Genomic DNA, 26594 nt, shown 5'->3' with positions numbered 1-26594 from the left:
AGCAGCCAATCATGGAGCAGCTCGGCTGTTTGTCGTAAACTGAGCGACGTGTTACCGACCTGTCCTTTCCCGGGAGTTAGCGATCTCTCAATCCCTGCACTGCGCTAGTTCTAAAGAGGAAATGTCTCTACGCTGCGGGGATGCAGCCCGCACCCTGGGGCCCCGGGTGAGCGGCGGGGCGAGCGGGTTTGGGCGTGGGGTGGGGGATCCTATCCCTTCAGAGCGCCCACGCCCAATAATAAAGGTCAGTGCGTTTACTTCTAGCCAACGGCAGTTTTAAACATTTTTCGTGTAATCTCATGTAATTCTTCCACCAACCGCAAGATATTGATATAGAGTCTCTGGCATCAGTTTGTTTGAAAGTCTCTCTGGGCCGGCACTAAGGACTTATTTTCTGTTTAGAGTGGTTTGTACCCTATATTTATGGAGCACTGCAGTGAGCGCCCTACATACCTATTCTGTGTTGGACTCTTACTGTGTGTAAGACACCACTCTAGCCGCAGAGAACACAAACCTGTCCTCTAGGCTTTAGCTGCAGACATTGAGAAGTGCAGTAGCAATCGTGCAACACCCTAACAGGCACTCTTGAGTTGTCGAAGGTTCTTTTGCGTTACATGTGCAGACTCGCGGATTTTGTAGTGTTCTGGCTGTCTCATGCATGTTTGTGTTCAGATGTAAAAGCCGAATACCATGATTTCTTATGTTCTTGACTGCCATGTTCAAACACAGAAAAAATGTAACCTAGAAAGTAAAATCGTTCATCCTGGCCAATGCGGTGAAACCCCATCTCTACTGAAAATACAAAAATTAGCTGAGCGTGGTGGCACGCGCCTGTAATCCCAGCTACTCCGGAGGCTGAGGCAGGAGAATCGCTTGAACCCGGGAGGCGGAGGTTGCAGTGAGCCGAGATCGCGCCACTGCACTCCAGCCTGGGCGACAGAGCGAGACTCCGTCTCAAAAAAAAAAAAAAAAGGTAAAAATGTTAGGCTTAGTTTTCCCCCTTCCAGTTATCTGAAACTAACTGGGCATTATTAACCTACTTTTCAACAATTATGCTTATTCAAAACTCGAGAGATTTATTGCACACTTCACTTTTTTTTTTTTTTTTTTTAGATAGGGTCTCGCTCTGTCGCCCAGGCTGGACTGCAGTGGCCGGATCTCAGCTCACTGCAAGCTCCCTCTCCTGGGTTCACGCCATTCTCCTGCCTCAGCCTCCCGAGTAACTGGGACTACAGGCGCCCACCACCTCGCCCAGCTAGTTTTTTGTATTTTTTAGTAGAGACGGGGTTTCACCGTGTTAGCCAGGATGGTCTCGATCTCCTGACCTCGTGATCCGCCCGTCTCGGCCTCCCAAAGTGCTGGGATTACAGGCTTGAGCCACCGCGCCCGGCTGCACACTTCACTTTAAACGCCCCTGATTCAAGTCAGGACCAGAACAATTTTAAACTGTGGCACCTTCTTCAGTTATTGCAGTTCAATCTTGTTGAAAGACAAACATGTAGTTCCTGGTAGGTGGAGTACGTGAAAGTGTGATGTATATTAGATAGTTCCAGAGATTTCCAAATCAATTCTAAACTCAGTAGTAAACAGTCAACTCTTATTCTCTTTTAGGTTTGGTTCCTTCAGTCATCTTTTATATTACATTCTAATGCCCTAGAATACTAGAGCTCCTAGTTTGACATAATTTCTGAAACACTTTTTTAGCTTTACCAAAAGGCTTACTTTTAGGTGTTATGATGGGTTAAAACTAAATTATTCCGGACTCCACTAAATAAATGTCATAATGAACTCTTTCTTTAGGTATTTGGGAGATATTTATGCAGCCCAGTCAGACCATTAAGTTCCTTGCCAGATGAAAAAAAGGAACTCTTACAGAATGGACCAGACCTTCAAGATTTTGTATCTGGTGATCTTGCAGACAGGAGCACCTGGGATGAATATAAAGGAAACCTAAAACGCCAGAAAGGAGAAAGGTAATTGAAAATTTGAGATAATTTTAACGTCCCATTCCTTTGTTGTGCATTATTTTCAGATATAACCAAGCCCTAGAAGTGTTTTTTATATCAGACTTGTTAAATTTAGCTAAAAATCATTAGAAAGATGTGATGACACAACTAGATAGAACAGGTAAGCAGATGAAATTGTTGGACTCTTTCTCTTTTCTCTGTGCCCTAACTATGTTACACTGCCATCTCCCCATTTTCTACCCAGCATCCAACTTCTTCAGAGTAGAGATTATTGCCTTACTACTAGTCTGTTAGATCTGGGTTACTAGGTGTTGATGATCTAATGTGTGCTTCTCCTAGTCAATTTACATTTGACCTATGGATACCTTACCTTAATTTAAAAGAGTTATGGAATTTTATGTAGAAGGTAGATTGTGTTGAGAGAGAACTTAATCCAGCTCCTTTTATATCACAAGTGGATGGAAGTCATGGAGAACCAAGGATTCACAGTCTCCACTCCAAATTTTAGATCTTTTTTAGGTTGAGTAACCACTATAAAATCTAGAATATAGAGCAGACAGTGCACTGTTGTGATCTTAACCTCACTCTAAACAAATAGAGTACTTTTTGGCAGTATCATTCATGAGGGATGAGATATTCAAAAACTCATTCTCTTATTAGAATAGTGTAACTCTGGCTCTGCAAAAAAGGTAGACATGAGCATAGTGCCCTGTTATACTCCTTTATTGGTGTTTTTTTTTTTTTTTTTTTTTGAGACGGAGTTCACTCTTGTTGCCCAGGCTGGAGTGCAAATGGCGCGATCTCAGCTCACAGCAACCTCCGCCTCCAGGGTTCAAGCCATTCTCCTGCCTCAGCCTCCAGAGTAGCTGGGATTACAGGCATGCACCACCACGCCCAGCTAATTTTGTATTTTTAGTAGAGACGGGGTTTCTCCATATTGTTCAGGCTGGTCTCGAACTCCGGACCTCAGGTGATCCGCCTGCCTCGGCCTCCCAAAGTGCTGGGAGTACAGGCGTGAGCCACGGTGCCTGGCCCCATTATTGGTGTTTTCTGAAGTGGTTTGAGCAAGGCTGAATTTGATTCTGTGTTCTTACTCTTATGACAGAAATTATAAGAGTTGCGGCCGGGCGCGGTGGCTCAAGCCTGTAATCCCAGCACTTTGGGAGGCCGAGACGGGTGGATCACGAGGTCAGGAGATCGAGACCATCCTGGATAACACAGTGAAACCCCGTCTCTACTAAGAAATACAAAAAAAAAAAAACTAGCCGGGCGAGGTGGCGGGCGCCTGTAGTCCCAGCTACTCGGGAGGCTGAGGCCGGAGAATGGCGTGAACCCGGGAGGCGGAGCTTGCAGTGAGCTGAGATCCGGCCACTGCACTCCAGCCTGGGCTACAGAGCGAGACTCCGTCTCAAAAAAAAAAAAAAAAAAAGAAATTATAAGAGTTATTCTAAGATTATAGAAAAAGTATTAACTAGGAATTGTAATAGAAAAAATTAACTTCAAAGCTGTGTAATTATTTGGCAGCATATTTGTTAATCGTTATGTTTAACTTTCCTTAGGTTAAGACTACCTCCATGGCTAAAGACAGAGATTCCCATGGGGAAAAATTACAATAAACTGAAAAACACTTTGCGGAATTTAAACCTCCATACAGTAAGTTGTCAAAGTGTAAACTATCCCTCTTAACCAAAAGCCATGTTCCTACATTTATATAGCTTAAAAATTATTAACAAATATATAAATAATAGCAAAGAAAGTAAATATGTTAAGTGATACATTACTACCAGGAATGGAAATATATTTAGAATCATTTTTCCTGCAAACAAAAAGATTTTTTGCCCTACAAGTTTGGAAACAAAGCTTTGTTTGTTTTATATTGCAAATTAGATATTTGTTTCATTGGAAAGAATATAAAATTAAATGTGAAGCTATGTCACATACACAATGCCATATATAAAGCACGCTTTTTTACCTTTAACTGTTCAGTATATATTCTTTCAGACTTTTATTTGCACATATGGAGTATATACATTCATAAAGTTTTTAATTTAAAAATGAGAGTTTGGCCGGGTATGGTGGCTCACACCAATAATTCCAGCACTCAGAAGGCCGAGGCGGGAGGATCACCTGAGGTCAGGAGTTCAAGACCAACCTGGCCAACATGGCGAAACCCCGTCTCTACTAAAAATACAAAAAAAAAAATTTGCTGGACTTGGTGGCGTGAGCCTGTAGTCCCAGCTACTCGGAAGGCTGAGGCAGGAGAATCACTTGAGCCCGGGAGGTGGAGATTGCAGTGAGCCAAAATGGCACCACTGCACTCCAGCCTGGACGACAGAGTGAGACTCCATCTTTAAAAAAATAAAAATTCAAGTCTGTCCATTCTTATATAATTGTGTAAGGGAGTACACCTCTATAGGACATGCTCACCACACTCTAATTTTAATATAGAGTTTGGCAGTTTAACAGCCTCTTTTTTTTTTTTTTTTTTTTTTTTTAAGACAGGGCATTGCTGTGTTGTCCAGGCTAGAGCGCTGTGGCACAATTGCCTTGACCTCCCAGGCTCAAGTGATCCTCCCTCCTTGGCCTTCTGAGTAGCTGGGAGTATAGATGCACATTACCATGCCTAGCTAACTTTTCGATTTTTTGTAGAGGTGGGGTTTCACTATGTTGCCTAGACTGGTATCAGATTCCTGGGCTCAAGCAATCCTCCCTCCTCAGCCTCCCAAAGTGCTGGAATTACAGGCATGAGCCAGCGCACTTGGTCTTAACAGCATTTTTGAATAGTGGATGTCTTCAAAAATATGTTGTAAACAATGAGCAGTTTAAAATGTCTAATCACAGTCACCAATTGTTTAGTTGGTGGATATTGTCAACCTCATGGTGTTCCATTTCCTTTTGTACACAGGTATGTGAGGAAGCTCGATGTCCCAATATTGGAGAGTGTTGGGGAGGTGGAGAATATGCCACCGCTACGGCCACGATCATGGTAGGGCCAGCCTCAGCCTCTACAGCTTTAGTCTAGAAACTGAAAGGGAATATGTTCTGTCTTCTTCCTAAAAATGTGTGTTATGAATCTCTGGTCAGATTTTTCATTACATTTGCATTTATGAAAAATATTAAGAAAAAACCTGATGGAATAATCCAACCTGTTTTGATCTCACTCTTCTCTGCGTAAATCTGTTATGGATTCTTTCATTTATGTGATAGTTAATCACACACTGCCTTGAGATACCTCTCCTCTCAATTTTTGGAAACATTATTCATGATTGCTTAACTTTTTGTGTGTTTTCTGTTTAATATATTCTACAAGAAGGAGCTGTGCTTTCTGTTTTCATATTCATGGAGACCTGCACATTGATCTGTTACATATTTTATGTCTTTTAAAATCATCTTTTTTGATTATTGAGTAGATAAAATGTATCTTCATAGGCCAGGTGCAGTGGCTGATGCCTGTAATCCCAGCATTTTGGGAGGCTGAGTCAGGCAGATCATTTGAACCCAGGAGTTCGAGACCAGCTGGGCAACATAGTAAAACCCTGTCCATACAAAAAAAAGTTTTAAAAAATTAGCTGGGCATGGTGGCACTTGCCTGTATACCCAACTACTGGGGAGGCTGAGGTGGGAGGATCACTTGAGTCCAAGAAGTCGAGGCTGCAGTAAGACGTGATCATGCCACTGCATCCCAGCCTAGACTACAGAGCAAGACCCTGTTTCAAAAAAAAAGTATTTTATAAACTGTGGAAGTTATAAAGAATAACAGAACAGACACCTTCATACCTCCAGTTTGAGATTAAAACATTAGCATTATCTTTGAATCCCCCTCTGTAGCCCCTAAACTGTATTTTAGAATCCCATTTTTCACTTGTGTTTCTATTTTGTTTTAAGAAATGGGGGTCTTGGCCGGGCGCGGTGGCTCAAGCCTGTAATCCCAGCACTTTGGGAGGCCGAGACGGGCGGATCACGAGGTCAGGAGATCGAGACCATCCTGGCTAACACGGTGAAACCCCATCTCTACTAAAAAATACAAAAAACTAGCCGGGCGAAGTGGCGGGTGCCTGTGGTCCCAGCTACTCGGGAGGCTGAGGCAGGAGAATGGCGTAAACCTGGGAGGCAGAGCTTGCAGTGAGCTGAGATCCGGCCACTGCACTCCAGCCTGGGCGACAGAGCCAGACTCAGTCTCAAAAAAAAAAAAAAAAAAAAAAAAAGAAATGGGGGTCTCACTCTGTCACCTAGGCTGGAGTGCAGTGGCATAGTCATAGCTCACTGCAGCCTGGAACTCTAGGCTCAGGTGATCCTCCCATCTCAGCCTCCCTGAATACCTGAGGCTACAGGCACATGCCACTACACCCAGCTAATTTTTAGAGACAGGGTCTCGCTGTGTTGCCCATGCTGGTCTCAAACTCTCAACAATCCTCCCACCTCAGCCTCCAGAGTAGCTGGGATTATAGGAGCAAGCCACTACACCCTGCTTTGTTTTTTAAATTTAAATTTTGTGTCCTTTCCTGATCCCATCCCCTTTTCTCTTCCCTGAACACTATTCTTATTGCTGAGTTTATTTCCCTTTCTTTTTAGTTGTATCACATGTATTTGTGTTCCTTGACTATCATTTAGTTTCGAATGTTTCAAATTTCTTATAAACAGAACCAAACTGTATGCATTCTTTGCAACTTGCTTTATTCTCTCAACATTATGTCCTTAAGGGTCACCTGTCTATTTGATTTAAATTGTAACATTTCTATTTTAGTTGATGGGTGATACATGTACAAGAGGTTGCAGATTTTGTTCTGTTAAGACTGCAAGAAATCCTCCTCCACTGGATGCCAGTGAGCCCTACAATACTGCAAAGGCAATTGCAGAATGGGGTCTGGATTATGTTGTCCTGACATCTGTAGATCGAGACGGTTAGTGTGTCATGGTGGCCTCTACCAGAAATTGGCTCTAAATGATGACATCATCTTGAGCAGTGGATTCTTTTATTTCTAGATATGCCTGATGGGGGAGCTGAACACATTGCAAAGACTGTATCATATTTAAAGGAAAGGTACTTATTTTTGCATTTGTTTGTGTAATTTAAGGACCGTTTTGGACCCACATGAGTTTAGTTTAAGTTCTTTACCTTGAAGCAGGGATTATTCACTTTTTGGGGAGTTTCATAGTTTTCTGATAATTCACTGGAAATTATGTACACATTTCTTTGGAAAAAGCATATTTGTATGTACAGATACATATTTGCAGAGAATTTTAGGGGGTCAGTAACATGAACTTATCTATAGACCTTTAGCCCATAGAATCCCTCCCTCATATTAGAGCATTAGTCTAAACTTTGAATAATTTTCTTTAAAAAGTATAAACCTGGTCTTCTTAGTAATGATTTTTGTTTTGTTTTGTTTTGAGACGGAGTCTCACTCTTTTGCCCAGGCTGGAGTGCAGTGGCGCCATCTCACTGCAACCTCCACCTCCTAGTTCAAGCATTTCTCCTGCCTCGGCCTCCCGAGTAGCTGGGATTACAGGCCCATGCCACCACGCTCAGCTAATTTTTGTACTTTTAGTAAGAGACAGGATTTCACCATGTTGGCCAGAATGGTGTCGATCTCCTGACCTCAAATGATCCACCCACCTGAGCCTACCAAAGTGCAGGATTACAGGCCTGGGCCACCGCACCCAGCCTGGTTTTTTTTGTTTTGTTTTGTTTAAGAGACAGTCTTGCTTTGTCATCTAGGCTGGAGTGCAATGGCCTGGTCATAGCTCACTGCAGCCTCAAACTTCTGGGCTCAAGCAGTCCTTCTGCCTCAGCCTCCCAAGTAGCTGGGACTGCAGGTACACACTACCACGCTCGGCTAATTTTTTTTTCATTTTTTTTTTAGAGACAGAATCTTGCCGCATTCCCCAGGCTCATCTCAAACTCCTGGCCTCAAGCAGTACTCCTGCCTCGCCCTCCCAAAGTGCTGGGATGATTCTAATTTTCTACAACTCAGTACTAGTTTGGCACCTAAGCACACTTAGTAAATTTTTTAAATGATTCCCTAGTATTTTCTGTTTTCTATTTACTATAGTTCATTTTTGAAAAATCTGTTTGCAGCCCACTGTTTATTTTACAAGCTTCAATGGGTCTTAGCTTGCAGTTTAAAAAAGCAGTAGAACCAAGCACAGTGGTTCACGCCTATAGTTCTAGCACTTTGGGAGGCCAAAGCAGGAAGATTGCTTGAGGCCAGATGTTCAAGACCAGCCTGGGCAACATAGGGAAATGCTGTCTCTACAAAAAATAAATTAAAAAAAAAAAGTAGCTGGATGTGGTAGCATGCGCCTGTAGTCCTACCTGCTTGGGAGGCTGAGGCAGAAGGATTGCGTGAGCCCAGGAGTTCAAAGTTACAGTGAGCTATGATGCACTAGGCAACAGAGCAAGACCCTGTTTTTATTTAAAAAAAAAAAAAACCCCAGAATTATAGGACATGTTCTTTGAACATCTCATATGTTCATGATAAGGGTGTACATGTAGTCTTTTCCACATCTGTTCTTCCAGGGAACAACTCCAGACACTTTGCCAGTGGGTTTATGAAAAAATTTGTCAGCTGTTTCAGTCATTTTTGCTGGTGTCAAAGGGAACAGCTCTGTGACCCATTTCACATTATAATGCTTGGATGAATAGATATAGCCACAACATAAATAGGAAGATTAATGTTTAGCTCGTACTTTGTTTAACAAAGCTCATGACTCAGCAACCCAGAAAATAGTTTTTAAAACCCATAGTACTTGTGAAATATTTGCCTAGAGGAAAGGAGGAGAGCATGATTTGATGACTTTTTAAAGAAATCAAAATTAAAGCAATCAAATAATATTCACATTTATATAAGAAATATCTCAATTTACTTTCCAAAGAGTAAAGTTTTATATTTGATGTTTTAATATTTCATATTTTAGTTTCTTACAATTATTTACTTTTTCTAAAACCTACTCAAATTAGGTTTAAAAGTCTACTATATATAATTTGAAATTTTATTCAGTTTGCCTACAGGTGTGTTTTAACCACTGCGTACATAGTATTTAATGTTCCGCTTTTTTTTTCTTTTCTTATAATGGTTCATGTATGAACATCTGTATGTTCATACTTTGCTTGGCAAAGTTCTAAAGGTTACTGTGTTGAAACATACTGAATGAGTACCGATAATTTCTGTTTTGAGCAACAGGTATGTCAGTTCTTTCTCTCTGTTTGATAATTCTCTTTTTTCCCCCTAGGAATCCAAAAATCCTTGTGGAATGTCTTACTCCTGATTTTCGAGGTGATCTCAAAGCAATAGAAAAAGTTGCTCTGTCAGGATTAGACGTGTATGCACATAATGTAGAAACAGTCCCGGAATTACAGAGGTGAATACGTGTACAAAGTAATGTTGGAAAGTTAGGTGGGTCAAAATATGCCATATATACTTACCTTTTCCAGGGGTGAACTTTGCCATCGACTTTTACAAAGGAAACTCTATTCTTTTTTGTTTTTTAGGAAAACTCAGTCTATGTCTATTACATAAAAATCAGAAAATATCACCAACAAAAACAGCATAAATATCATCCATAATAGTATTTCCACCCAGCAATATCAGTTACTTAGTGTTTATATTATAAACACTATATTTATACTGCATAATTGTATTTTTATATTTATAATATACTTAATTTTTATATTATAAACATTAAGGTGTTAATTCATATTACTAACAGTTACTGTGTGTGTTTTAATACACACAAATAATGAACATCTTTTTTTTCTTTTTTTTAAAAATAATATCAGACTGCAAATTTCAATGAGTTGTTTGTTTCCCCCTCCCCACAAAAAAGTTTTCGAAGGAGGGAAAAATTACACTAGAGCAATTGCTTTGGTTGTAATTCTAAAGAAAAGGCTTCAGAAATATATTCGGCTGGGCGCAGTGGCTCATGCCTGTAATCCCAGCACTTTGGGAGGCTAAGGCAGGCAGATCACCTGAGGTTGGGAGTTCGAGACCAGCCTGACCAACATGGAGAAACCCCATCTCTACTAAAAATACAAAATTAGCCAGGCGTGGTGGCACATGCCTGTAATCCCACCTATTCGGGAGGCTGAGGCAGGAGAAGAATCGCTTGAACTCGGGAGGCGGAGGTTGCAGTGAGCCAAGATTGCGCCATTGCACTCCAGCCTGGGCAACAGAAGCAAAACTCCATCTAGAAAGAGAAAGAAAGAAAAAAATATATATATATATATATATATATTTATACACATACACAGCACTAATATGGGTAATGAATGATGCAGAAGAAAAACTCATGGCTCACGCCTGTAATCCTAGCACTTTGGGAGGCCGAGGCGGGCGAATTACCTGAGGTCGGGAGTTCAAGACTAGCCTGGCCAACATGATGAAACCCCGTCTCTACTAAATATACAAAAAATTAGCCAGGTGCAGTGAAGCACATCTGTAATTCCAGCTACTCTGGAGGCTGAGGCAGGAGAATTGCTTGAACTCGGGAGGTGCAGGTTGCGGTAAACCAAGATAGTGATAGTGCCACTGCACTCCAGCCTGGGCAACAGAGCGAGACTTCAAAAAAAAAAAAAAAAGAAAAACTCATATCATTCAGATGTACTTTTTTAAAAAAGTAGACACTATGCTTTCTTACTCCTAATAATTTCAGTAATTAAGAGTAATTATTGGCAAGTAACACTGATGTAAAAAGTAAGGATTATTATCCACATCCATTCAAATTTTAGAAAAATGAACATTTTAAGCTTCAGGCAAGATTAATATCATTTTTTCTTTAATTTAGCATTTAGCAGTGATTTGATTAGCTTCTACATATGATCTGTGTCATAGAACCTGAAATAAAGTAAACAATAACCATCATTTTCACTAAATCATAAACAGTAGAGACCATAACTTAATTTCAGTGGAGAAATTCTGTTAAAAAGTAATTTCTGTATTGTCAGTTTCAGTTATTTTTAAATTCATAAATTTGTTTCTTTCCTGTTAACTAGTGTCTGATGAAAAACAATTACAGAAAATAAAGCTGCTTTAGAATTGAAATGAAATCCGGTTTAACATCAGAAGCTTTCTGGCCTTTTGGCTTAAATGATAAGTCATTTAAGCCACGGTACACAGCCTGTTGCAACCTTGTCGTGATACCACCACCAGTGGGTGCCAGTTTCCCTGGTTTCACTTAAGAAACATGATCCTTTCCAGTGAAAATTCCAGAATCATGCATTTCTTTACCTAAGAGGTGGCAGTGTTGTGTACTCACCAGCAGAGGGCAGCTTAGTCTTCAGAAAAGAAATGAACATGAAAGTTTCAACCCTCTGACGTGGGTTCAGCTTCTTTTTTTCTTTGTTCAGCATGGAGACTCTCTTACTTCTGCTTTTTTTTCCTTTCTCTCCTAATTTTTCGCTTCAGAATTCTGGTTTCTCAATGCATAAACTGAAGTAATTTCTTCCATTGTACTTTTCTCTGCCCCAGGCTTGAGGCAGAGCTAGGGAGCCCAGTGAGGCCTTTTCTTTCCTAAATTAACAGTTAGGCATTTGTGCATAAATGCTACCTTTCAACTATGTGGTTTAAGATAATGTGCAGAATGTACTTCTCTGGTCTTTCAGGTTGCTTGCGTAACTATGTACTTGGTTGAACTTGTTGTAATTCTTGCTGACAACAGTCCTGCTGTTTTCCAGTAAGGTTCGTGATCCTCGGGCCAATTTTGATCAGTCCCTACATGTACTGAAACATGCCAAGAAGGTTCAGCCTGATGTTATTTCTAAAACATCTATAATGTTGGGTTTAGGCGAGAATGATGAGCAAGTATATGCAACAATGAAAGGTAAAGAAATTGAAAAATGAAAAAATCTTTCCCATCTAATTTGAGTAATAGCAGGAACCCACTCACTTTGAAGGCCCTTCTAAGAACAAAGTATATGGTTATAAATGGCAACATAAAAAGAAAACCAACTTGCACATGCACCCCCAAATCTAAAATACAAGTTAAAAAAGAAAATAAAGCAAAGGAAATAAATTTTCTTGGGATTTCATGGAGTGACATGCATGAAGCTCAGGATACGAAATTTATATCCCATTTTATTCCCCATCCTTGCATCCACTGATAGCATGATTTCATTCACTTTTCTCATTCTATCATTGGACACTTTTGGAGAGCCAGCCAGGTACCAGGCACTGACAGTTCATAGATCAATGAGACTAATCCAAGCCTCTGAGAAAGAGCTTACTTGTAGCATTGTCACATAACATGGTGTGCTTTGGACTTGGCTGAACCTTAGTCCCATAATTCCATGTACTTTGTGATTCTTGGACTTTTTAAACTTTGGGAATAAAAGTTTTAATTTTAGCAGAGGATCCTTAGATTGCTTGTAGTTATTTAGCGGTTCAAAGAGTAGTAAGTTCATATAGTAATTAAGAGCTGCTGTTTACCAAATTGAATGCAGTTTATTAGAAAGGTTCTGATACGTCACAGTTTAAATCACAGCCCCCATAGCATATCTTGTGCATTGAGTAAAAACCTAATGCAACACATTTGCTCTATAATATAGGTGCATTCAGGTTTTTGCATATACCATTTCCCATACCTTTTCTGCCAAACAGACTCCTACTCTAAAACACCCTCCACGACTATTTTAACATTTATTCTGTACTATTAGAAGTATTTATCCTTGTATCTATAAGCCCTACATGACTGTCTTAATTATTACTGTTTTCAGTCCTTACTACAGTCCCTGGCACATAATACTTTTGAATGAATAGGTGTTATCTTATTCCCCAACATGAGGATTATGGACTGTCACAAAGTTCACACCATTTTTAAATATTCCTCAGGAAAATTATGGTTAGGTCTACAATTAAAGTATTTGCTAATGTAATTTGTGCTTTTCTTCCTACAGCACTTCGTGAGGCAGATGTAGACTGCTTGACTTTAGGACAATATATGCAGCCAACAAGGCGTCATCTTAAGGTACACGTATCTTGATTTGCTTTTTTTTTTAAGACGGAGTTTTGCTCTTGTCGCCCAAGCTGGAGTGTGGTGGCACGATCTCGGCTCACTGTAATCTCTGCCTCCTGGGTTCAGGTGATTCTCCTGCCTCACCCTCCTGAGTAGCTGGGATTACAGACGGGTGCCACTACATCTGGCTAAATTATATCTATATATATAGATATAGATATAGATATTTTTGTTGTTGTTGTTTGACACAGAGTCTCGCTCTGTCACCCAGACTAGAGTGCAGTGGTACAATCTCAGCTCACTGCAACCTCCACCTCCCAGGTTCAAACGATTTTCATGACTCAGCCTCCTGAGTAGCTGGGATTACAGGCACGAACTACCACATCCGACTAATTTTTTTATGTTTTTAGAGTCGGAATTTTGGCATGTTGCCCAGGCTGGTCTTGAACTCCTGAGCTCAGGCAATCCACCCACCTTGGCCTCCCAAAGCACTAGGATTACAGGTGTGAGCCACCACACCCGGTCAATTTTTTAATATTTTTAATGGAGACGGGGTTTCACCATTTTGGCCACGCTAGTCTTGAACTCCTGACCTTAGGTGATCCGCCCGCCTCAGCCTTCCAAAGTGCTGGGATTACAGGTGTGAGCCACTGCGCCCAGCCCATGTATAGCTTTTGACTCCCAAAAAATCATAACTACTAATAGCCTTCTGTTGACCGGAAGCCTTACCAATAACAACAGTCAATTAACACACATTTTGTATGTTACGTAAGTGGGCCTGTGCAGTTACCATGTTGTTCGAGGGTCAGCTGTATACTGGTAAGTCCCAGTTTTATTATCTACATAAATCAGCTACATATTTGCTGCCTCCCCCATTTTCTCTACAAATTTCACAACTCAAGTGAACCTAGAGAAAAAGAATTTAAAAGTTGGGAAATGGCACTCATTTACACTTGGTTATTGTGTAATTTGTTTTTTGTTATGTTAGAGCCAGAGGCGAAGTAAGAATGGGAAACCATTGTTTCTATTTCTATCATGGACGTTTATCCATTCATTCAAGAAGCTTGTGTTGAGCAGTGACCATGTGCCAGTCACAGTGCTAAGCAGAAGATACAAATTGAGTAAGACAGTCTTGTCCTCAAGAATCAGATAGGCATAAGTAATTCTTGAATTTACCTGTTAATGAAGGAAAAATAGAGATAAATAATCTCTATAGATAATCTCTTCTTTCTCTGTCCTTTGGAATAGCCAGTGTAGCACAAAATTGATATGCTTCCCTGCCTCTATAATTCCCTGTATTTACATCCCAGTAGAGTGGCCAACAAGTAACCAGCAAACAGGGAGGAGGGAGAGGACAAAAGCCTGGGGGTGGAGGGAAGATAAATTATGCAGTGAAGAGTGTTCTGCATAAATGGGTATAGACTTTCTGCAGAATCAAAGAGGAATTCTAAAATCTGATCAGAAGTAATTATTTAAATCTAGGTTGAAGAATATATTACTCCTGAAAAATTCAAATACTGGGAGAAAGTAGGAAATGAACTTGGATTTCATTATACTGCAAGTGGCCCTTTGGTGCGTTCTTCATATAAAGCAGGTAAGGTAGATTGCGGGGCATGGTTTTATTTAGGCCATTAACTTTCCACATTAAGTTCTACCACCAATCACTAAAACTCTTGACAAATTGTAATATCTTTGGTGGTCTTGGTAGAGGGCGTAGTTTTTTTTCCTGGAACATGCTTAGGAGCTTTGCTCCATGGGGATCATGTTAAGGAAAAGTTTCTCTTAATCCTTTGTTTCTTAAACAAATTCAGCCCCCTGCTTTGTAACTCAGCTACTATAGTAAAAGCAGAAACAATTAGTTTATTGATTTATTCTATGTGTAGATTTCAGTAGTAGATTATTCAGAAATGACAGAGCATGTCAAGCATCTGATAGGGTTTTCTGAGAAATACATATTTATTTGGAAATGATGCCAGCTGCATCTCCAGACTACCAATTTCAATCAATTTAAGCACTGAAAAGTATCTGTTTGATAGCATTGCTTGCGTCATTACATTTCTTTGTATTTTTCCCCCAGAGGCAACAGAAAAATATCCATAAGATTATTTTTCTCCATAGAAACGTTTAGTGGTTTTACTAGCTACAATGCAGTTTTTTTTTTACCTTTGGAATTTCAGCTCTTATTTTAATCAATAGCTTGAATTGATTTATGAAAATAAAATCAGTTTCCAAGGGATAAAAAGTCACGTGATAATGATTGTCAGAGGATCCATAGAACATATCTGAAGACTGAATTTAATCTAGAAAGTGTTTATGATGTCCCTGTCAGTTGGACTTAACAATTACAATTATTAAGAATAAATAGGCTGGCCGGGTGCGGTGGCTTACGCCTGTAATCCCAGCACTTTGGGAGGCTGAGGCGGGGGGATCACAAGGTCAGGAGATCGAGACCATCCTGGCTAACACAGTGAAAACCCCGTCTCCACTAAAAATACAAAAAATTAGCTGGGCATGGTGGCAGACGCCTGTAGTCCCAGCTACTCTGGAGGCTGAGGCAGGAGAATGGCGTGAACCCAGGAGGCAGAGCTTGCAGTGAGCCGAGATTGTGCCACTGCACTCCAGCCTGGGTGACAGAGCAAGATTCCATCTCAAAACAAAAAGAATAAAGAGGCCAGGCAAGGTGGCTCATGCCTCTAATCCCAGCACTTTGGAAGGCAGGAGGATTACTTGAGCCCAGGAGTTCAAGGATGCAGTGAGCTATGATCATGTCACTACAACTCCAGCCTGGGCGACACAGCAAGATACTGTGTCTCAAAATAAAAATAAAATAAAAAAAAGAAACAGCTAGGCCAGGTGAGGTGGCGTGTGCCTATAGTCTCACCTTCTTGGGAGACTGAGGCAGGAGGATCGCATGGGCCCAGGAGTTCAAATAGAGCTTGAGCAACATTGTGAGACCTCATCTCTTTATTTTTTATTATTATTTTTGTTTTGAGGTGGAGTCTCTCTCTCCGTCGCCCAGGCTGGAGTGCAGTGGTGCAGTCTTGGCTCACTACAACCTCTGCCTCTTGCGTTCACGCCATTCTCGTGCCTCAGCCTCCCGAGTAGCTGGGACTACAGGCACATGCCACCACACCCAGCTAATTTTTTGTATTTTTAGTAGAGACGGGGTTTCACTGTGTTAGCCAGGATGGCCTCAATCTCCTGACCTTGTGATCCGCCCGCCTCAGCCTCCAAAAGTGCTGGGATTACAAGCGTGAGCCATCACACCTGTCCGACCTTGTCTCTTTAAAAATAAACTAGGTATTGGCCGGACGTGGTGGCTCATGCCTGAAATCCCAGCACTTTGGGAGGCCGCGGCGGGCAGATCACAAGGTCAGGAGTTTGATACCATCCTGGCCAAAATAGTGAAACCCCGTCTGTCCTAAAAATACAAAAATTTAGGCTGGGTGCGGTGGCTTATGTCTGTAATCCCAACACTTTGGGAGGTGGGTGGATCATGAGGTCAAGAGATCGAGATCATCCTGGCCAGCATAGTGAAACCCCATCTCTACTAAAAATACAAAAATTAGCTGGGCATGGTGGCATGCACCTGTAGTCCAGCTACTCGGGAGGCTGAGGCAAGAGAATAGCTTGAACCCGGGAGGCGGAGGTTGCAGTGAGCCAAGATCCTGACACTCCACTCCAGCCTAGCAACACAGCAAGACTCCGTCTCCAAAAGAAAAAAAAATTACAAAAATTAGCCGGGCATGGTGGCATGTGCCTGTAGTCCTAGCTACTTGGGAGGCTGAGGCAGGAAAATTGCTTGAACCCGGGAGGCAGAGGTTGTGGTGAGCCAGGATCACGCCACTGCACTCCAGCCTGGGCAACAGAGCAAGACTCTGTCTCAAAAATAAGTAAATAAATAAGCTAGGTTTGGTTTGTTTTTTTTTTGGATCTAAAGTGATGTTTTAAATGATTGCTTTATATAATGGAGTCTAAATCTTAAATATGTTTAAATTAAACAAATTCTATTTGAAAAAATTAATGCTCCAGTATTAGTAATATAAATTAGTAATATGTCTTTATAGTATGTTCTTATAAAGACATTTAAGGCCGGGTGCAGTGGCTCACGCCTGTAATCCTAGCACTTTGGGAGGCCGACGTGGGTGGATCACTTGAGCCCAGGAGTTCAAGACCAGCCTGGGCAACATGGCAAAACCCCATCTTTACAAAAATACAGAAATTAGCTGGGTGGCTGATTTGCTGGATGGTGGTGGGCACCTTTAGTTCTAGCTACCCAGGAGGCTGAGGTGGGAGAATCACTTGAGCCCAGGAGGTTGAGGCTGCAGTGAGCTGTGATCGTGCCACTACACTCCAGCCTGGGTGACAGAGTGAGATCCTGTCTCAAAAATAAATAAATAAATAAAAATAGTAATTTAAAACATTTTAATGAACTAATAGCTCATCATAGTTTGGAAACCCAAGAATTTGATTCAGCGCTGACTGACAGGATGTGGGGATTTTGAAAACCTGTAATCGCAAGTGATTTAATCTTCAAGCAGCACTACTGGCAAGCTAAAAATACATATGAAGGATAGAACCACTATCAGCTTCTAGAATGGTTACAGTAATATCCTTTGAAAGGAGTGTTTCTTTTGTTAAAGAAAAATTTCTAACATATAAAAGGAAGTAAATTATGAACTTTTTGATGCTTTCTAAATTACCAGGAAAAGATCAAATTCTGGTACGTGATGAGCATTAGACTAAAATGATGGATTAGGGTCTGGTAAAGTCGGTGCTACTCCCATGACATTCGGAGGAGGTATGGAGCAGCATGGATTACTTGGCTGGGTTATGAGCCTTGAGATTTGCAGAGATTATATGTAGATACACTCATCACAGTTCTACTCATATGTAAGATGGCAAAGAGAAGTTAATCAGACTCCTCGTAAAATCAGGCCTCCAGTGCTGCGCTCTACCAGTAAGCATTGAGTCATGCTGTAAGAGCAATAGACTAAATGGAATGCTAATGGCCTAAAAAGAGAATGTGCCCTCTAAGCTGCTAACTTACTGCATAGGCACAACTCAGGCGGTGGGGAGAAAGCCCATTACAAATGAAGAGCTCTTGCTTCCCTAGAGGGGAATAAGCTAAAGAGATTCCATCAGATGCGTCTGCTCAACTGCAACGAGGTCTGTTTTATAAACATCAGATCCAGCCTAATAATGTAGCAAAATTGCTCTTGGAAATGAATTTTGCCAAGAGCAGTACTTTGACAGTGATGAGGGAAAGATAGTGCACATAAAGTAGAATAAATGTGCAGACCCATGTATACAGTAGGGTCACCCTTTGTAATATTGAGTTACTAGAAAGAATAGTAGTAGGAGACTCGAGTCATTATTGCCGGGGAGAAAGGCCAAAGATATAGGGGATATTTAGGTTAGAAAAATATTGCCATTGAGGTTTGAGAAGAGGGAAGTGCCAATAAATACAAACGTCTTCTTTAAAGGGGAAACACCAAAAATATAATTCTGAAATAGTTGTCTCACTATTACTTTAAATTGATATTAATGTGTTTTCCTTTTTCCTAAATAGGTGAATTTTTCCTGAAAAATCTAGTGGCTAAAAGAAAAACAAAAGCCCTCTAAAACTTCAAGACCTTCAAGATCACAGAAATTTTTAAAATTTGATTCCAGTTAATAACAGAGGTGGTGCCAGAATGCCTGGACTACAGTGGATGTACCCCACCTCTTTGCTTAAAACAAAAAAATGTCAATAGCCAGGCATAGTGGCTCACGCCTGTAATCCCAGCACTTTAGGAGGCCAAGGCGGGTGGATCACCTGAGGTCAGGAGTTCGAGACCAGCCTAGCCTGTATGGTGAAACCCTATCTCTACTAAAAATACAAAAATTAGCCGGGCGTGGTGGCGGGTGCCTGTAATCCCAGCTACTCGGTAGACTGAGGCAGAAGTATCACTTGAACCTGGGAGGGGGAGGGAGGTTGCAGTGAGCCGAGATCGCACCATTGCCTTCCAGCCTGGGTGACGAGCAAAACTCCATCTCAAATAAATAAATAAAAAGGAAAAAAGTCAATAAACTACAGATTTAATTACAGTAATTCATTTGGCTTTTTGTATATCTTCTTTGTCCCAATAAACAGTTGCTTGCTGTGATGTAATCTTAAAATATCTTTGTAAGAATTTTCTGTTAAATAATTTTAAAATGCATTAAAAACTTCTAGAGACGAGGCATGGTGGCTCACACCTATAATCCCAACATTTTGGGAGGCCAAGGCAGGCAGATCACTTGAGCCCAGGAGTTCGAGACCAGCCTGAGCAACATGGTGAGACCCTATCTCTACAGAAAAATTTAAAAATTAACCAGATGTGGCATACATCCGTAGTCCCAGCTACTCAGGCTGAGGTGAGAGGATCACATGAACCTGGGAAGCAGAGGTTGCAATGAGCTGAGATGGTGCCACTGTTCTCCAGCCTGGACACTGTAACTGCTCTCCAGACTCTGTCTCAAAAAAAAACAAAAACTTCTAGATTTTCTAGTCCACTGTTAACATCATCATTACATTTCATTTATGAAAAATAAAAACTTCATTTGTTACTGTGATGGAACAGTCACAGTAACATAATCACAGTTTCATAGGTTGAAATCAGTTATGATTAACATTTGTCCTTATAATATTGGAATAATTTAGAAAGGCCTAAGAGTGAATGCTGGCCAGACGTGGTGGCTCATGCCTGTAATTCCAGCACTCCAAGAGGCCGAGATGGGCGGATCACCTGAGGTCGGGAGTTTGAGACCAGCCTGGCCAACCTGGTGAAACTCCATTGCTACTAAAAATAAAAAAATTAGCTAGGCAGGTTGGCAGGTGGCTGTAATCCCAGCCACTCGGGAGGCTGAGGCACGAGAATTACTTGAGCCTGTGAAGTGGAGATTGCAGTGAGGTGAGATCGTGCTACTGCACTCCAGCCTGGGCAACAGAGTGAGATTGTCTCAAAAAAAAAAAAGTGTAAATGTTAATTTTTTACATTGGTGTGACTACTTCAGAACCTGCAAAATCGTTTTATGCTGATCACATTTAGTCCCTCTGAAAAAACCAAGGCCATAATGCTGCCTAAGGCAAGGAAATAGAACCTGGAAATATTAACCCTTATTTGTATAGTAGCTTGCTAAATCCACATGCACTATTCCTTTCATTTCTCACATTGGTTGTGTTATATGATGATAAAGACCTGAGAAAGGAATTTCCTTCCAAAATACTAGTAACTCAGAGATTCATCTTTTGACTGAATCCTGCCTTTCTACTTTTTCTGCATATCAAAAAGGACACTTTTAGGTGGCCACGTTGTAAAATACGTAAAGTGGATAGCCAATTCTGTTTTGAATTCTTACAACGAGCCAGGATTACAAAAGTAATGCATGTCCTCGCCAGGTGTGGTGGCTCATGCCTGTAATCCCAGCAGTTTGGGAGGCTGAGGCGGGCGAATCAGTTGAGCTCAGGAGTTTGAGACTAGCCTGGGCAACACAGTGAGAACCCCATCTCTACCAAAAATACAAAAAATTAGCTGAGTGTGGTGCATGCCTGTAATCCCAGCTACTTGGGAGGCTGAGGCAGGAGAATCACTCGAACCTGACAGGGAGGGGTTGCAGTGAGCCGAGATCACATCACTGCACTCCAGCCTGGGTGACAGAGACTGTGTCTCAAAAAAAATTTTTTTTAAGTAATGCATGGGCCAGGCATGGTAACTTATGCCTGTAATCCCAACATTTTGGGAGGCCGAGGCAGGTGGATCACCTGAGGTCAGGAGTTCGAGACCAACATGGTGCAACCCTGTCTACTAAAAATAAAAAATTAGCCGGGTGTGGTGGCGCATGCCTGTAATCCCAGCTGCTCAGGAGGCTGAGACAGGAGATTCCTTGAACCTGGGAGGTGGAGGTTGCAGTGAGCTGAGATCACACCATTGCACTCCAGCCTGGGCGAGTGAAACTCCTTCTCAAAAAAAAAAATAATAATAATAATAATAATGCATGTCTTTATAGATCCAAGTACATTTTGGGATGTAAATTTAACCCTATTTCTTTTGTTTTCAGACAGTCTCGCTCTGTCAGGCTAGAGTGCAGTGGCGTGATCTCAGCTCACTGCAACCTCTGCCTCCTGGGTTCAAGTGATCCTCCTTCATCAGCTTCCCAAGTAGCTGGGATTACAGGCACCTACCATCACGCCCGGCTAATTTTTGTATTTTTAGTAGAGATAGGGTTTCACCGTGTTGGCCAGGGTGATCTCGAAGTCCAGGCCTCAAACGATCTGCCCGCCTTGGCCTCCCAAAGTGTTGGGATTACAGGCATGAGCCACCACCAGGCCTAACCTTACCAACTTAAAATAGAAATAGCTCAAGCTGCCTTAACTTATTTTACAGAAAAAAAATTGATTACTTTTCAGGCTAATTTTTTTGACATTTCTAGATATTATCTAATAGGCCTTTTGCACAGTGTAGGCCAATGGCAGTTAAACATTTGTTAGCTAGAGAATCATTTGGTGAAATAAAATTCTCAGCCGGGCACGGTGGCTCACACCTGTAAACTCAACACTCTGGGAGGCCGTTGCGGGCGGATCACCTGATGTCAGGAATTCGAGACCAGCCTGGCCAATATGGCAAAACCCCGTCTCTACTAAAAATATAAAAAATTAGCCGGGCCGGGCACGGTGGCTCAAGCCTGTAATTCCCAGCACTTTGGGAGGCCGAGACGGGTGGATCACGAGGTCAGGAGATCGAGACCATCCTGGCGAACACGGTGAAACCCCGTCTCTACTAAAAAAAAAAAAAAAAAATACAAAAAACTAGCCGGGCGAGGTGGCGGGCGCCTGTAGTCCCAGCTACTCGGGAGGCTGAGGCAGGAGAATGGCGTGAACCCGGGAGGCGGAGCTTGCAGTGAGCCGGAATCACGCCGCTGCACTCCAGCCTGGGCGACAGAGCGAGACTCCGTCTCAAAAAAAAAAAAAAAAAAAAATTAGCCTGGGGTGATGGCACGCGCCTGTAGTCCCAGCTACTCAGGAGGCTGAGGCACAAGAATCGCTTGAACCGGGGAGGCAGAGGTTGCGGTGAGCCGAAAATGCACCACTACACTCCAGCCTGGGCCACACAGTGAGACTGTCTCAAAAAAATATAAATGAATAGTCCTCGCTGGTGTCCAGGCGAGGTCCGCCGACGCCCTGAGCACCCGGCCTGCCACGGCGGCCCGGCAGACTGCCTCTGTCACCAGGACCCTCTGTCCACGTCCCCTGTGCGGCCAGCGTCAGAGCCATGGCGACCGCGAAGAGGCCACCAGAGCACAGCCGACCCCTTCGTCATCCGCCACTCAGAGCAAGTCTACACCCGTGAAGCCAAACTATGCTCTAAAGCTCACCCTTGCTGGCCACACCAACGCAGTGTCCTTCCTGAAATTCAGCCCGAATGGAGAGTGGCTGGCAAGTTCATCTGCTGATAAACTCATTAAAATTTGGGGTGCATGTGACCGGAAATTTGAGAAAACCGTCTGGTCACAAGCTGGGAATATCCAATGTAGCCTGGTCCTCAGATTCTAACCTTTTTGTTTCAGCCTTAGATGACAAAACCTTGAAGATACAAAATACAGGAGGTAAGCTCGGGAAAGTATCTGAAAACCCTGAAGGGACACAGTAATTATGTCTTTTGCTGTAACTTCAATCCCCAGTCCAACCTTACTGTCTCAGGATCCTTTGATGAAAGTGTGAGAATATGGAATGTGAAAACAGGGAAGTGCCTCAAGATTTCACCAGCTCACTCAGATCCAGTCTTGGCCATTCATTTTAATTGTGATGGATTCTTGATAGTTTCAAGTAGCTATGATGGTCTCTGTCCATCTGGGACACTGCCTCGGGCCAGTGCCTGAGGACGCTCACTGATGATGACAACACCCGGTGTCTTTTGTGACGTTCTCCCAGAACAGCAGATACATCCTGGCTGCCACGCTGGACAACACTCTGAAGCTCTGGGACTACAGCAACGGGAATTGCCTGAAGATGTACACTGGCCACAAGAACGAGAAGTACTGCATATTTGCCAATTTCTCTTTTACTGGCAGGAAGTGGATTGTGTCTGGCTCGGAGGATAACCTTCTTTACATTTGGAACCTTCAGACGAAAGAGATTGTACAGAAATTACAAGGCCACACAGGTGGTGTGATCTCAACAGCTTGTCACCCAACAGAAAACATCACCTCTGCCGCGCTAGAAAATGACAAAACAATTAAACTGTGGAATAGTGACTGTTAAATCCCTTTGCTCCCTTACGTGATAGACTGTCAGGAAGTTGACCTGGATTGGCAAGAAACATGGTGTCTCAGAGGTGGTCCCCCGGGGTCTGTGCCTGCGGGTCAGGACGGGGCCTGATTTGAGCCTCCTTTTTGAAGACTATTTGGCTGAGTGTGGACCACTGGAAAGTGCTAAAAGTTGCTGGTGACATTTCTCGCCAATTCTTCTAACACTGGTGGCACATGCCTGTAACACTGTCTAGGGAAGTGCCTTCTAATACTGTCTAGGGAAGAGTTCCTAGTCTATTGTGTTCAAACAGAGTGAACAAAAATTTTTAATTTTTTGTTTCAAAAGGGTGAAGTTCAATTTTTAAAAATAATAAATATAATAAAAATCTCATGGAACATCAATGTAAAATAATTAAAATGGCATTTTATTAGCACAGTGTATGTTACAGTTTCAGATTTGTAACATTTACTCTGTAAATAAAAATAGTGAATAAGAAAAATGAAGCTATTTTGATACACATGCAAAATTGGGATTTATGGATAACAGTTGCTGTCTTCAGCCTCAAGAGTCTACTTACTTGTTTTGGTTGCACAGTATTGAGAACAGTTCCAATATAGCTAAATAATAGTAAATTTCAGTTAGTAGCATAGCTTAAAAAGAAAAAAAAATAGTAAATAATTTTTAAAAATTGTAAAACACCTCATCTTGGAATCTCTGGATGCTTTCCAGTTAAATTTAATACAGAAACTTGAAAGAGGAGTAGCAGGAGATGTTTTTGTTTTGTTTTGTTTTTGAAACAGAGTCTCACTCTGTCTCCCGCGCTGGAGTGCAATCACGCAATGTGGGCTCACTGCAACCTGCACCTCAAGTGGTTCTCGTGCCTCAGCCTCCTGAATAGCTGGGATTATAGGCACACACCGCCATGCCAGGCTAATTTTTGTGTTTTTAGTAGAGACAGAATTTCACCGTGTTGCCCAGGCTGGTCTGGAACTCCAGGACTCAAGTGATTCACTCATCTTGGCCACCCAAAGTGCTGGTATTACAGGCGTGCGCCAATACTCCCAGCTAATTTTTTATATTTTTAGTAGAGATGGGGTTTCACCATGTAGGCCAGGCTGGTCTCAAACTCCTGACCTCAAGTGATCCACCCACTTCGGCCTTCCAAAGTGCTGAGATTATAGGCTTGAGCCACTGCGCCCAGCCGGGGCTGCTATTTTTGAATCTGCTTTTACAGAGCAGGTGGTACCTTTCCCTTCCTCTTTTCCCTTTTCCTTGCTGGCTAGAATGAAAACATGATGCTTAGAGTGGGAACAGCCACCCTGGACATGAAATGGGGGACTTGTGTCAAGGACAGCAGAGCGACCAGATGAGGAAGGCTTTGGCCTTTTCCAGCCCTTGACCACCTACCTGGACTTTTATGTGAGAGAGAAATACATTACTATTCTGCTTAAGACACTGTAATATTGGGTCCCTCTTAGAGCATCCAAGTTTATATGCTAATGTAATTTGTAAATTATGTTTATTCTAATGTTCCTAAAATAAATGCCTATTAAAATTTAAAAAGATGTATATGCACCTAAAATAATCTCCCATGTTACTAGCATTATCTAGTGAGTAGTCTCTTACATGTCTGTATTCAAGAAAAATGAAGGGAGGAAGGGAGCAAGCGGTCACTGTATCCAGCTTATCCTCTGAAGCTTTAAGTCTGCTTATACGTATTATTTTGCAAGGCTAGCACTACAAAACACTACAAGAACACACCTGAGTTTTGGTCTAAAACTTAAACACACTGCCAGTATGTGGTGATGATAACAGCTAGTTGGGGACCACATGCTCTGGAAAGCTAGGATGAGTTTCTAAATGACTAACAAAGTTAATGCCTTTTTTTTTTTTTGAGATGGGGTTTCACTCTGTTGCCCAGGCTTGAGTGCAGTGGCACAATCTTGGCTCACTGCAGCCTCAACCTCCCTGGCTCAAGTGATCCTCCCACTGCAGCCCCCAAATAACTGGGACTACAGGTCCCCACCATCACACCTGCCTTTTTTTTTTTTTGTCATTTTGGCAGAGATGGGGTCTTTCCATGTTGCCCAGGTGGGTCTCAAACTCCTGAACTCAAGCAATTCACCCACTGTGGCCTCCCAAACTGCTCGGATTATAGGCATGAGCTACTGCGCCTGGCGTTTTTTTGTTGTTTTTTTAATGTGATAGCTGTGATTGTGCCACTGCACTCCAGCCTGGGCAAGTGAGACTCTATCTCAAAAAAACACAAAAAATCGACTGAGTGCAGTGGCTCATGCTTGTAATCCCAGCACCTTGGGAGGCCAAGGTGGGTGGATCACCTGAGGTTAGGACTTCGAGAGCAGCCTGGCCAACATGGTGAAATCCTCTCTATACTAAAAATACAAAAATTAGCCAGGCGTGGTGGCGGGCACATGTAATCCCAGCTACTTGGGAAGCTGAGGCAGGAGAATTGCTGGAACCAGAAGGCAGGGGTTGCAGTGAGCCAAGATTGTACCATTGCACTCCAGCCTGGGCAACAAGAGTGTGAAGCTCTGTCAAAAACACACGCACACACATACATGGTAAATAAAATCTTAAAATTAAAAAAAAGAAAGTGACTACAAAAATAAAAAACACCTCAATGTTTCCTTTTACCATTTTAACCTTTTTTTTTTTTTTTTGAGACAGGATCTTGCTGTGTCACCCAGGCTGGAGTGCAGTGGCACAAATCGGCTCATTGCAATCTTGACCTCCCAAGCTCAAGTGATCCTCCCACCTCAGCCTCCTGAGTAGCTGGGACTACAGATACATGCTACCACTCCTTGCTAATTTTTTTCTAGTATTTGTAGAGTTGGGATCTCACTATGTTGCCCAGGCTAGTCTTGAACTCCTGGCCTCAAGTGATCCTCCCTTCTCGACCTCCCATAGTGAGGCAGAAATTAAAGAAAGAAGAAATAAAAACTAAAAGAGAAAAACAAGTTTCTCTATATTAGGTTGTCTCATCCCAAAAACAGTAACAGACAGAGCCCAGGCCCAGGCAAGGTCCTGATAACACTATCTAAGAAGTCAGAACCCAAAAGGAATGTGCTCTGGAGACTCTCCCAGCACCCCCCAATATAAGGATAAGAAAAACAAAATTCCTCTTTTAATCCTTTACCCGCTCCCCACAAATATTTTGCAAGTTTTATAAGTTCCTGTTTCTGCTTCAATGCAGCTGCAAGGTCACAGCTGTAACGCAGCTGTGCTAGAGATTACAAGACGTGTCACTGTTTGATTAACTGTCTTTATTCTGCTTCTGTAAGCTTGCTTACAAAAATCAAGCCCTGTCTTTGTTCTGGTCTCAATTTTTTGGACATGAGTCCACTGAGCCAGTGCACACCTTAATAAAAATCCTCCTATAACACCCA

General features: G+C 42.0%; 1 protein-coding gene and 1 pseudogene across 6 annotated transcripts; both read left to right on the top strand.

Annotated features, from left to right (window-relative positions):
* Positions 1-28: 28 nt before the first annotated feature.
* LOC105487730 (lipoic acid synthetase) lies at positions 29-26594 on the top strand. 6 transcript variants are annotated; one of them, XM_071093714.1, is made up of 11 exons: positions 30-166; positions 1801-1973; positions 3527-3620; positions 4873-4953; positions 6712-6868; positions 6951-7008; positions 9201-9329; positions 11641-11786; positions 12859-12929; positions 14400-14511; positions 25876-26594. In XM_071093714.1, the coding sequence occupies exons 1-11, from the start codon at positions 122-124 to the stop codon at positions 25974-25976; spliced, it is 1167 nt and encodes a 388-aa protein (XP_070949815.1). In that variant the 5' UTR covers positions 30-121; the 3' UTR covers positions 25977-26594. The 6 variants fall into 6 exon arrangements, with proteins under 6 accessions (XP_070949817.1, XP_070949815.1, XP_011749654.1 ...); XM_011751352.2 differs by lacking the exon at positions 25876-26594 and adding an exon at positions 18490-19066; XM_071093712.1 differs by having other exon boundaries at positions 39-244.
* On the top strand, positions 20328-25863 carry LOC105487731 (WD repeat-containing protein 5 pseudogene; annotated as a pseudogene).

Source organism: Macaca nemestrina, chromosome 3, assembly GCF_043159975.1.
Source record: "Macaca nemestrina isolate mMacNem1 chromosome 3, mMacNem.hap1, whole genome shotgun sequence".
NCBI classification, from domain to species: domain Eukaryota; kingdom Metazoa; phylum Chordata; class Mammalia; order Primates; family Cercopithecidae; genus Macaca; species Macaca nemestrina.
Note: the sequence above shows the minus strand (reverse complement) of the source record. Positions and strands in the feature narration are given on the sequence as shown.